At 31.1% G+C, this 10,917-nt stretch overlaps 3 protein-coding genes across 5 annotated transcripts; 1 reads left to right on the top strand and 2 right to left on the bottom strand.

Moving 5' to 3' along the window:
- The first annotated feature begins 53 nt into the window (after window positions 1-53).
- On the top strand, window positions 54-4,040 carry LOC131675012 (importin-7-like). Its single transcript, XM_058953794.1, has 7 exons — window positions 54-168; window positions 242-755; window positions 826-1,369; window positions 1,440-1,645; window positions 1,725-2,000; window positions 2,083-2,226; window positions 2,314-4,040. The coding sequence occupies exons 1-7, from the start codon at window positions 100-102 to the stop codon at window positions 2,382-2,384; spliced, it is 1,824 nt and encodes a 607-aa protein (XP_058809777.1). The 5' UTR covers window positions 54-99; the 3' UTR covers window positions 2,385-4,040.
- Window positions 4,041-4,223: 183 nt separating this feature from the next.
- On the bottom strand, window positions 4,224-7,706 carry LOC131675014 (NEDD8-conjugating enzyme Ubc12-like). Its single transcript, XM_058953799.1, has 4 exons — window positions 6,485-7,706; window positions 6,247-6,341; window positions 5,972-6,178; window positions 4,224-5,481 (listed from the first exon to the last, which is right to left on the bottom strand). Exons 1-4 carry the CDS (start codon window positions 6,585-6,587, stop codon window positions 5,341-5,343), a joined length of 546 nt encoding a protein of 181 aa, XP_058809782.1. The 5' UTR covers window positions 6,588-7,706; the 3' UTR covers window positions 4,224-5,340.
- A 47-nt stretch (window positions 7,707-7,753) lies between these two features.
- Window positions 7,754-9,903, bottom strand: LOC131675013 (thiamin pyrophosphokinase 1-like). Of its 3 annotated transcripts, none has more exons than XM_058953798.1 (7): window positions 9,882-9,903; window positions 9,474-9,586; window positions 9,015-9,136; window positions 8,734-8,879; window positions 8,557-8,664; window positions 8,248-8,410; window positions 7,754-8,177 (listed from the first exon to the last, which is right to left on the bottom strand). In XM_058953798.1, exons 2-7 carry the CDS (start codon window positions 9,500-9,502, stop codon window positions 8,026-8,028), a joined length of 720 nt encoding a protein of 239 aa, XP_058809781.1. In that variant the 5' UTR covers window positions 9,503-9,586; window positions 9,882-9,903; the 3' UTR covers window positions 7,754-8,025. The 3 variants fall into 3 exon arrangements, with proteins under 3 accessions (XP_058809781.1, XP_058809780.1, XP_058809779.1); XM_058953797.1 differs by lacking the exon at window positions 9,882-9,903 and adding an exon at window positions 9,661-9,875 and having other exon boundaries at window positions 9,015-9,134; window positions 9,473-9,586; XM_058953796.1 differs by lacking the exon at window positions 9,882-9,903 and having other exon boundaries at window positions 9,015-9,134; window positions 9,473-9,875.
- Window positions 9,904-10,917: the final 1,014 nt, after the last annotated feature.

Genomic DNA, 10,917 nt, shown 5'->3' with positions numbered 1-10,917 from the left:
TTTTATGTTGTATAAAACAAAAATATTAATTTGAATATATTTACAAAGATTGGAACATTGGCTGATGTTTTGTTGAAAAAGAATATTTACAAAGAACAAATGGATAAAATGTTGTTACAATATGTATTCCCTGAATTCAATAGCCCTCATGGCCACATGAGAACTAGGGTATGTAAATGGAATCGGAAAGTATTTTTAAATTTGTAATAAGAAATTGTTTAATACAATGTTCATTTTACAGGCTTGCTGGGTGTTGCACTACTTTGCTGGAATAAAGTTCAAGCAGGACAACATTTTAATTGAAGCAGTCAAGCTTACCACAACCGCTCTTTTAAATGATGCAGAACTCCCTGTCAAAGTCGAGGCGGCAATTGCTTTGCAAAGTTTACTCCAAAATCAAGAGAAGGCACAAAAGATCATTGAGCCTTGGATTAAGCCAATCACATTGGAGCTTTTGAATATCATTAGACTGACTGAAAATGATGATCTGACAACAGTCATGCAAAAAATTGTATGCTGTTATCCCGAACAGCTTACCCCAATTGCTGTTGAGATGTGTCAGCATTTAGCTTCCACTTTCAGTCAGGTCTTAGAAACTGACGAAGGTAGCGATGAAAAGGCTATTACAGCAATGGGTTTGTTGAATACTATCGAAACTCTACTCTCTGTAATGGAGGATCAGCCAGGAATAATGGATCAATTGCAACCAATAGTTTTACAAGTTATTGCTCACATATTTAATCACAGTGTCTTGGGTAAGTCGCAGTTAATAATCGAATTAATTGAACAATAAATATATTCATTTGTTATTTTGTGTTATTTCAGAATTTTATGAAGAGGCTTTATCGCTTGTGTATGATTTGACAGGCAAAAGGATATCACAAGACATGTGGAAAGTTTTAGAGTTAATGTATGAACTTTTCCAAAAAGATGGCTTTGATTATTTTACCGATATGATGCCAGCTCTACATAATTATATTACTGTAGACACACCCGCGTTCTTATCTAATGAAAATCACATCTTAGCAATGTTCAATATGTGTAAAGCTGTTCTCATAGGTGACGCTGGCGAAGATCCTGAGTGTCACGCCGCTAAACTTCTCGAAGTTATCATTCTTCAATGTAAAGGACACATTGATAATTGTATACCACCTCTCATACAGTTAGTGTTAGAACGTTTGACAAGGGAGGTAAAAACTTCCGAACTTAGGACAATGTGTCTACAAGTAGTCATAGCAGCTTTATACTACAATCCAACATTGTGTCTCGAAACTATGGATAGACTCCAGGGCACTTTAGGACAGTCAACTGATCCAATTGCTTCGCATTTTATTAAGCAGTGGATTCATGATACAGACTGCTTCCTTGGGTACATATCAAACAATTGATCAAACTTTAATTTTTCAATTTGAACTATGATTACCAATTTTAACTTGCAGGCTTCATGATCGAAAACTTTGTGTTTTTGGTTTGTGCACGCTCATAAGTATGGGTCCAGCAAGACCAGCAGCAGTTAATGAGTGTGCACAACAAATAATCCCATCCTTAATTCTTCTCTTTGATGGTCTCAAGAGAGCATATGCCGCCAAAGTAGCAGTCAGTGAAGATGAAGACAACGATGAAGAAGAAAGTGATCTTGAAGAAGGTAAGAAAATTTTTAAATACATCTAAAAATTTGAGTCCATTTCATATTTACAGTAAATCATTCTTGTTTATTTTTGAAGTTCTCTCATCGGATGAGGATGAGATTGATGACGCTAGTCAAGATTATTTGGAAAGACTAGAAGAAAAGGTGCTGAAATCTCAACAAGGTCATATGTTTTCTGTCGTGAATTCAGCGCAACAGCCTGGGCAAGGTGAGCATAGATCAGATGATGATGATGATGAAGATTCTGAGTATGAAGCCAATGAAGAAACGGCTCTGGAAAGTTACGTTACTCCTCTTGATTCAGAAGATACGAATCAAGATGAATACATTGTTTTCAAAGAAGTCATGCAGAGTAAGCATTTTTTTAAAGCTATTTATAAAAAATTTTTATTAAATACCGAAAATTAGTTACCAATGATATAATAATATTGCAGATATTGAGAGGACAGAAACACCGTGGTATAATGCACTTACGAGTCATTTGACACAAGAACAACAAGCATCTTTAGCAGATATTATTTTGTTGGCTGATCAACGTAAAGCAGCTTTGGAGAGCAAGCGAATTGAGCAGAGTGGAGGCAAGTATTATTGCTGAATCCTATTGATGTTTAGGCTTGCTAAGTGTATTCACTTTGAATTAATGAATACGTATCACTGTATTATAGGTTATGCTTTCACATCGCAGACTGTACCTACTACCTTTAATTTCGGTGGAAAACCTGCATTCGGTCGGTAAAAAACTATAAACGTTTATAATGTAATGTAATTAAAAAAAATTGTAAGGTATGCGAATCGAATGTTCGTAGCACGCGATTGCAAATTGACGACCTCCAAAACAGTAATGCATTTCCTACTTACTATTTTTCTGTAAATTAAATGTACATTAGTAAGGTGATCGGACGAATTTGTATACATACATAGAAAATCATGTCGACATTTTAATCCAAATACGTGGCTCTTGCACTGTCGATTGGTCATATCGACCAGTACCAAATAAACTTCCATCGCTAGGCGATGCTATGTAACCAGTTACATAAAGTTAAATAGCAAATATTTGGACTCTAAAGCCATAATTTATCGCGGATAGTGAAATAAAAAGCAAGGCGTGTGATGATCTTTGGCCAAGTTAAATTTCTAATAAACTTTGCCCCGCATCGTTGAATCAGACTTTAAAAATAGACAACGAAGATCATCTTTGAATTAATTGGGGCTTTTACTATGCAATGTTCTAGTGATGTTTTTACTGCAACTCTTAAGGAGAAAATGAATAAACACTGAACTTTCTCTATATTTGTTAAAAAAATGGTAAATAAGGAATATGTTAAATTGTTGATGTAAAATATATTCAAACTTAATTTTTTAAAAGCAACTAACAATATTTTTTTTTATATATATAAAGCCTCCTCCATAAACAGGTGTAATTTGTGCAAGAAATTTTCTCAATCTGCGATAATTATAATCAGTAGGTAGGATCAGAATGCTCGATATAGTTACTGTCTAGTTGATACTTTAATAATCAATATCGCTATTGCTGAAAACCTGCACAATACTTAGTCCTTCCATAATCAATAATGAATTTTATATTATAACAAAGATTGCTTTTGACTGGTTCTCTTATTTTTTCTATTGGGAAAAGGATGCAGTGCAGTTTCAATAAATTTATTTTTCTGAAAAATGTTTTACAGTAGTATAAATTTCGCACTGCTCCTTCTTCCAAAGGTGCATAAAAAGATGTGTTAAATACATAAATTAATAAAGATAATAAGTGTGTATATGTTTGAAAAAAATGAATCAGTGGCAGTATATGTACAAGTGAGTATTCTATGCTGTGATTGTAAAATAGAAATCTCTTTGTACTAATAATTTCTTACACAAATGTTGATAGCTGAGAATCTGAACTCGTTTTTTATTAGCGTGATCGCTGTGAGTGTAAAATTACCTATACGTGCTCTTTTTGCTTTTCGCAAAAAATTAAATACAAAATCAAACACTGGTTGAAAAGGTTGAGTCAATAAAATTTTTTTTACACTGTAGAAAAACTTATTAGTGAACTTTAAAAGTGCCTTGAAAGGAATTTGAAGCTGGAACTTTATTAAAAGATTAGTGTTTCCTACTGTACATTGGACCGAGGTTGGGACACTTCTCTAGTTTGTAAGTCCCAAAAAATAAGTAATAAAATAACAACATAACATTTTTGAATACTGAGAAATAGTTAGAACAAAATGATGTTTTCTTAATTTTTTCACAAGCAAAAATCGGAATCGGGAAGAAGTTCTTGTTTACACGCGCCATTTTTGTAATAATTATGAATAATATCAAGATTTGTTTGAGTTTATCAAATGTTGATCTGGAGATGCAAACTGGAGGTAAGATAAAATATGGCCATAGTGATGCTTCGATATAAAAACCGAAGTTTTTAAAAACTCCTTTGATATTATGATTATTATTAAAATTATTATTAAATTAAATTGATACACAATTATAAATATTTTTCATTTTATTTCGTATTGTTTCCAAATCCCATGTTACTTTTAGAAATAATTAAAACGTTATTTAGTGGTAAACATTTCTTTTTTATTTTATCTGGTTAGAATGATAATTCTACATGTTTCATGAGTATGAGTTAGATTTATGCAGAACATTTCACTTAAAGGCAGAAGAAATACAAGACTTTCATACAATAGCATTAAGAAGTGAAAATAAGTTTATTTAAATATAAATTTAGGAAAGATGTTAATGTTTACTGCCTTTATAAATAAATTAGTTTATTGAAAAATAATATTGCTTAATTTTAACTGAACGAAAATTGCAACACATGGTATTCACTCCATAAGTTATAAACAAATCCGCACATATAACCATATGTATGACAATGTAAATCCTTTATTAATTCTGCAAATCTTATTGAAAAAAACATGTTTTTGTTATTGTACGCGATCAAGGGAATACCAATATAAATGATCTAATAGGGTGACTGGCCTAGTGAGAATTAAATCAAGGTAAAAGAACTTTTATAGAACAAAAAAATAAACTCTGAGACAAATAAATAGGATTAAGTATCGTAAAAACGGTTTACATGCTCCAAAAAGTACAAAACCCTAGCAGATGGATGGTTAATCTCAAACTAAAATTTGTTTGGCTTGTGTACATTTATTTTACAATAGAAAGAACTAAGTTGTATACTTTTGCAAGCATTATTTTCATAAAATATTAAACTCAAGCCGTTTTCCGACTTATTCATTCCACTACTGACTACTGATATTCGTGTCTCTATTAGACCAGTCATCTTCGAAATTCTTTTAATCTGTTTTCAAATTGCGAATGATTGAAATTACTTAAGCTATTCAAGCGAACTTCATGTACATCGTTTCTACGTCTGTCGTTTCCTCCGCATCACTCTTACAATAATCTACACGAGGGCTCGGCCACAATTTACGTAGTTTAATTAAAGTACTATATATAATTTAGATGATACAGTGAATTTATTATTAGCCAAAAGCATAAAATACTTGATGAATTAGATGTTTGGAGGCTTGGCAAGACGTAAAGAACGTAAGTATGTAAAAAGTGGACACACAGGCAACAGCGAATATACTACGCCGTCCTGCATTTCTCCAATATTTCATTATTTTCCCTCTGATCGTGAGTCTTTGTGATGGCGCGCATATTTTCGGCAATAAGGGAACAGTATATCACTTGAGACACCGCTGAAAATAAATTGCTCCCACGTAACCACCCCTCATTGCTTTGCCTACGTTTTGTTCGAATACCCGACGATTATTTTGTAATACTTCAGCAGCATCTTTATTCAAAGGATCCTCTGGATTTGGTTCCTAAAACAAAAGAAAAATTGTTAATATCAGTATTTTTAGATAAAGCACTGAACTCTAAATATTATTTACAGATATTTAAAAATTCTATTACAGGATTAAGAAATGGAGTTCAATTTTTCCCAAAACATGAAAGTATTTTTAAATATAGTTTTCAAAATTTTACAAAAGAACATATATTTATATATTGTTGAAAAGTAACATTTTTTTTGTTGTTTAATGCTTGACTAGTTTCAAAATTATCATTTGAAATATTTATAGAATTATTTTGTATTAATATATATATATCACTAATTTTCTTTTGTCTTAAAGATTAATAACAACTGTTAAATCATTTTGTAAATAAAACTTATAATACAGTATCCTTAAATGTTAAATTTAGATGAAGGTATATACTTATGAGTTAACAGTTTACAAGTTTCATCAACGTCACTTGTAACTTTGTTTATAATTATTGATAATAATAGACATCCATATTTTGAGATAATCTTACCAAAAACAGGTACTGTAATCCATAAACAATTGAGTTAATAGTAAGAACTGGTTTCCAGTCTTCCCTTAAAATATTTAGGCATACATTGCCATCTAAGTCAATATTTGGATGATAGACTTGAGTTTCACACTTAACCTTAGGTGGTTCGTGTGGATAATTTGGTCCAACCTTAAAACTAAATGTGAATTTTCCGTTTTTGTAAAATCCCTACAAAGATAAAGCTACCTTCAATTAATTGTACTTGTACAAGAAATATTTAACAAATTAAAACTAACCTCATCTGGACAGATAACAAGTTTAAAGTTTAACAGATCATCCGGGTCTGGAAACTCTGTGTTGCATGTTTTTGGTAAATTCAATTCAGTGATATCTATAATCAAATAACAAAGATCTTTGTAAACATAGTTTTTATTTTTTTATTTGCAGACATCATAAGGAGTAAAGTTAACAAGTATGGTGCAATGAACAGGTTTGACACAACAAAATGTTTAGAAGAATTATACAATATTTTACCTTTTTGAATTCTAAGTTGAGCAGCAGATGCTTTCTTTTGTGATCCGGCTTTAGGAGATTCTCCATTCTTACCAGCATTTTTTAAGGAGAATAATTTAATCATGGTAGGACTATAATCGTGTACTTTACGAAGGCATATAAATATTCAATATGCGGAACACGAAGTTGAACTGATAATTAGTTGATCACACAAATAAATTTCTGAATTTCTTTTGAAAAATGAATAAGTTGCACTTGTAATACTAACAATCACAGTCGTCAATGTTCACTAATAGTGAAATACCAAACGGATCTTGGATCAGGAAAGATGAGTTTGGACAACGAAATGAGGGAAAATTGAGTTCAGTAACGATGGAAAGAGAAAAAGAAAGGGATAGAGACAGAAGAAGAAAAAGAGAGAAGAAGAAATGTATTGTGTGAGATCACAAATGAGCAGTTAGTTAAAGTCGAAGTGAGTATCTTTGAGAAACGGCTGTGATAGGAACAGTACAGAACGTGCGACAGCAGATTTCGAGGAATAAGTAACTCGTGTTAGTTGTATTGGTGTCCGTGGCCTATGTGGATCAGCGCGCGCACATGCAAACAATCTGTTCCGATTTCTTATTTTAAGTTAAGCATTGCGCATGCGATGCGTAGCGGGTGATACGCAGTATACGCAATTTTGCTTTGAATGTTATTCTTTTGTATTTTGGAGTTTTTATTAAATACCAATGTTTCATAAGTTCATAAGGTCCATGTCTATAAAGTTCTATAACATTTTCGAAATCCACATTATCTGTCACATTAGAAATATAATATAAAATCATTGCAATATTCGGATTTATAGAAACTCTCTAAACGACGTTTATAACATGATTTTAACTATATTTGACAGAAATTCGAAATTAAATACACTAAATAAATTATTAATCGTTAGGTAGATAGGCCCTAGTGCTAGTAACCGTTTATAAAATAAAGACGATTTCACGATACATTGGATCTCGACTTTTTCATTCATTAAATTTATAACATTTTACAATATCAATAGTCAAGCATTATTGCAAAACGCAAACTAGTGTTGGATCAAGATGGCCTATTACTGGTGAAATATCGTTTTATTCTCGATTTCAATTATTTTATTCTATACCGAGTACAATTAAAAATAAAATTGTAAAAAATTAGATTAGATTAGATAGATAAAATATTTTTTCTATGATTTTTCATTTTTTTTTAAATTTTTTGTATTAGTTTAAACTAAATATCTTTAATTTATTCTCATAACATAAAATCTCGTATATCTATATTGGAATTTCAAGTATATTGATTTGTGACTGTTCATAAAAGCTATAAAGTGACAGCACCTTTATATACAAATATCTTTTTAAGTTCACAAAATAACATACACAACAATTTTTCATGAAAGTACTAGTCTCGATAAATTTATAGAACTATTTTATTTGTTTCAAATTAAATAAAATCCAGTTTTAATTACGCATATTTAACAGAGCTCGATAATTCTAATTCAGATTACGCGATGTACATTTTTTCTAAAATAAAAATAATCATGAAGTATCTGAATTTTCACAAAATTTTGTAAAAGGTTCAATGCCCATGGACCAGGTGATTTTTTCGTTTGTAATTACGGTGACTTCTGGATTGCCGTTGTAAGTATTGGAAGTACTCAGTAATCCACCAAAGCTTGTATGAATATTATCTATGAATCGAATTATATAATAATAAATTTTATTAAGTGATTGAAAAAAACAACGTCATCTATACTATACCTAAATTCCATTTCAAGCCTGTGGTGCGGATATCACTAGTAGACGTACCAAAAGGTATAAGAGAGCACCAAGTTTGACGAGCTATCAGCGCATCGGGAATATGTATTTTATGTTTACCTGGTTTTAAAACCCATGTCATAGAATTACTGGAAATTTGTATCACCTGTACACGTATTTTTTTTATTTATCAGAGCTGCTTGATAGAACAATTTTGAAACAAAATTTTTTCGTCTTGTAAGTTCATTTTTTATAAACAAACCTTTTGATTTAAAAAAACGATTTTAATTTTCATTAATTGCTACAATATACCTGTATGTGTGGATTCAAGATACTATCAGTCTTGTAAAGTGTGTTGATATTACTTATGATGTGATCAAATCGACCAGACGTGTCAACAAAAACGTAAATATGATCCAACTGTAAAATAAAAACTGTAGATATAAATTTCACATGTAAAACAATTTTCAATCTGAGTGTTGAAATTACATGAATATTATTTTTAGTAATATATAGGTGCAATTGCATAAGGGCTTTTGTAAAATCTGTGTCGGACTGGTCCGGCGTATGCAAAACGATAGCATCAGTTTTTTCCATCTGCTTCAAAAGCTCCGGACAAATACTGTCCATGTCACCTATATAAACAATTTGAGTTGACTTGTACTTAATAAAAACGTCAGATTCCAGTTTCATTCCATGAAATTTCATCGGATTTTTTGAATGAATTCAATTCTTTGTAAAAATATAGAATGTAAAAAATGAATACACGCCTGTCACAAGTGTTGGAACATAATCCTTGCATTTTCCTCTAAATAGACTGTTCTTTTGTTGTTCTCCTAGATAATTTATCCAATGATTTGTTCCACCATCAACTGTTACCGTTACTTGTGCTGAAATCAATGTTTTTCGATAGAGAATTGGTTCAAATAGTAATCGATAATACATTTTTTACATGTGGTAAAATTTGTCAAATTTCTTTCTATAAAAGGGATAAAAAATAATGCAAGGTTTTTAATTACACAATTGTTTTTTTTTTCATTCGCTTGATATTTCCATTTTCTAAAACTTAACGAGTGAGGTCGTATAAAACATGTCGCGCTTCTATATGCTATCGTCACGTTTGTTAATACTATAGTAATAGTAAATAAGATAAATACTAATCACTGAATTCAATTCAAGATGTGTTAAGAGATGCGATAAATTGATAGTACCAGGCAGTAAATATTACCTTTTTTCCATAGAGGAAGTACAATGTCATAACCTAAGTTTATCGGATTGTTTAGAATAATCACTGCATGATTGAATTGGGCTGGGCAGCAAAATATGTTCAACGGATTCCACACTTCAAATTTTAATTCATTATGGTTTTGCATCACAAATGTTGCACCTCTCATTCCATTATTATAAAATACAAACTCAAATAGTTGAGACACGTTATAGGTTAGAAATTTAATGAATCAATAATCTTAAGTTATCACAGTTCGGTCAAAGAAAACGTTAATACTTTGATACTGAGATAACAAATGGCAATCGTCAACTTATTGTTGACTTATTGTGAAAATAATCAAGTATTGATTGTCAAGGAATTGTAAAATGTAAACACCCTTGTAAACTGAAGAATGTTCGAAAATACGTACGTTTCTAAATAATGTACACATACAACATATAGCAACCATAGACATATAAAGGATAGACTGCTGATATCAGGTTATGAAATTGTCCGCGAGAGTGAGAGAGATAGCAACAAATAGCAGGAAACTTCTGTTTCTTTCTAGTCGACGCTTATTGGCTGTTGCCGTGCATACGCCTACGCGTTCTTTGACTAGCGAGGTCAACGCATGCGTTTTGGCATATCGGAGTCTCAGCTTTAAGAGACCCACCGCCATCTAATAAAGTAAAAGTAAAGTAAAAGTTCTTTGACTAGCGAATTTGAACTAAGATTCATAATAAAAATTAATTAATTTTATCAATATACCAAAAATCAATTTTACTGTTTTCTAAATAAAGGTAAGTGCTATAAATATAAGAAAATCACTTGAATTCCTGTACATTATTTTATTGTTCACATGCTAAACAATAACAATTACTGTTTTAATTCTTTACAATATCACAGGGGGCCTATTCTGAAAAAAAATTTTAGCACGGGGCCTATTCTGAAAAAAAATTTTAGCACATGTCATAAGCATTTATCACATCTAAAGTGATTAATTCTGTGGTAAACTGAAGTGACAAACTGATTTACCACAAAATTTTTTTTCAGAATAGGCCCCCAGGCAGCCATTTGAATCTTCTATATAGTTGAGTGTCGAAATTATTATTCAAATCAGATATTGTCAAATTATTCTCGTCCTTCATTCTTACAAGAGAATTACTCTTTACATGGTGATTATCTAAATTTTTCTTTTAAAAAGGTAAACAGTACAAACACAGACACAGGCACACACACACACAGTTTCACATATAAATTTAAAAAGATATATTCAGAGAATACTAGAAGTTTTTAGATTACTGTCCTTCAAATTTCGTGAAATTATTATTTCTTTTTCTTATTCGAACTTTAATATCAAGCATGGGTGTTGCTTCATATGCAATCTTGTTTGAAAATATTGATTCAAAACTAATTTTACTAGTTGATTGTGATGGCCGCTCAATGGTTCTTCTTCAAGTACGTGT

The sequence above is a fragment of the Phymastichus coffea genome, unplaced genomic scaffold (assembly GCF_024137745.1).
Source record: "Phymastichus coffea isolate CEN01 unplaced genomic scaffold, Cenicafe_Pcof_1.1 PCOF00387, whole genome shotgun sequence".
Lineage (NCBI taxonomy): Eukaryota > Metazoa > Arthropoda > Insecta > Hymenoptera > Eulophidae > Phymastichus > Phymastichus coffea.
Note: the sequence above shows the minus strand (reverse complement) of the source record. Positions and strands in the feature narration are given on the sequence as shown.

Bases quoted from the DNA above. Each gene is read 5' to 3' on its own strand.
- LOC131675012 (XM_058953794.1), top strand. From the start codon at position 100: ATGGATAAAATGTTGTTACAATATGTATTCCCTGAATTCAATAGCCCT. The intron at 169-241 runs GTATGTAAATGG...TTCATTTTACAG, and splicing joins ATGGCCACATGAGAACTAGG to GCTTGCTGGGTGTTGCACTA. The intron at 756-825 runs GTAAGTCGCAGT...GTGTTATTTCAG, and splicing joins ATTTAATCACAGTGTCTTGG to AATTTTATGAAGAGGCTTTA.
- LOC131675014 (XM_058953799.1), bottom strand. From the start codon at position 6,587: ATGATTAAATTATTCTCCTTAAAAAATGCTGGTAAGAATGGAGAATCT. The intron at 6,342-6,484 runs GTAAAATATTGT...ATTTGATTATAG, and splicing joins TCAACTTAGAATTCAAAAAG to ATATCACTGAATTGAATTTA. The intron at 6,179-6,246 runs GTTAGTTTTAAT...TTATCTTTGTAG, and splicing joins TTGTTATCTGTCCAGATGAG to GGATTTTACAAAAACGGAAA.
- LOC131675013 (XM_058953796.1), bottom strand. From the start codon at position 9,638: ATGAGAGGTGCAACATTTGTGATGCAAAACCATAATGAATTAAAATTT. The intron at 8,880-9,014 runs GCGTGTATTCAT...TTGTTTATATAG, and splicing joins TGTTCCAACACTTGTGACAG to GTGACATGGACAGTATTTGT. The intron at 8,178-8,247 runs GTATAGTATAGA...TTCGATTCATAG, and splicing joins AGGCTTGAAATGGAATTTAG to ATAATATTCATACAAGCTTT.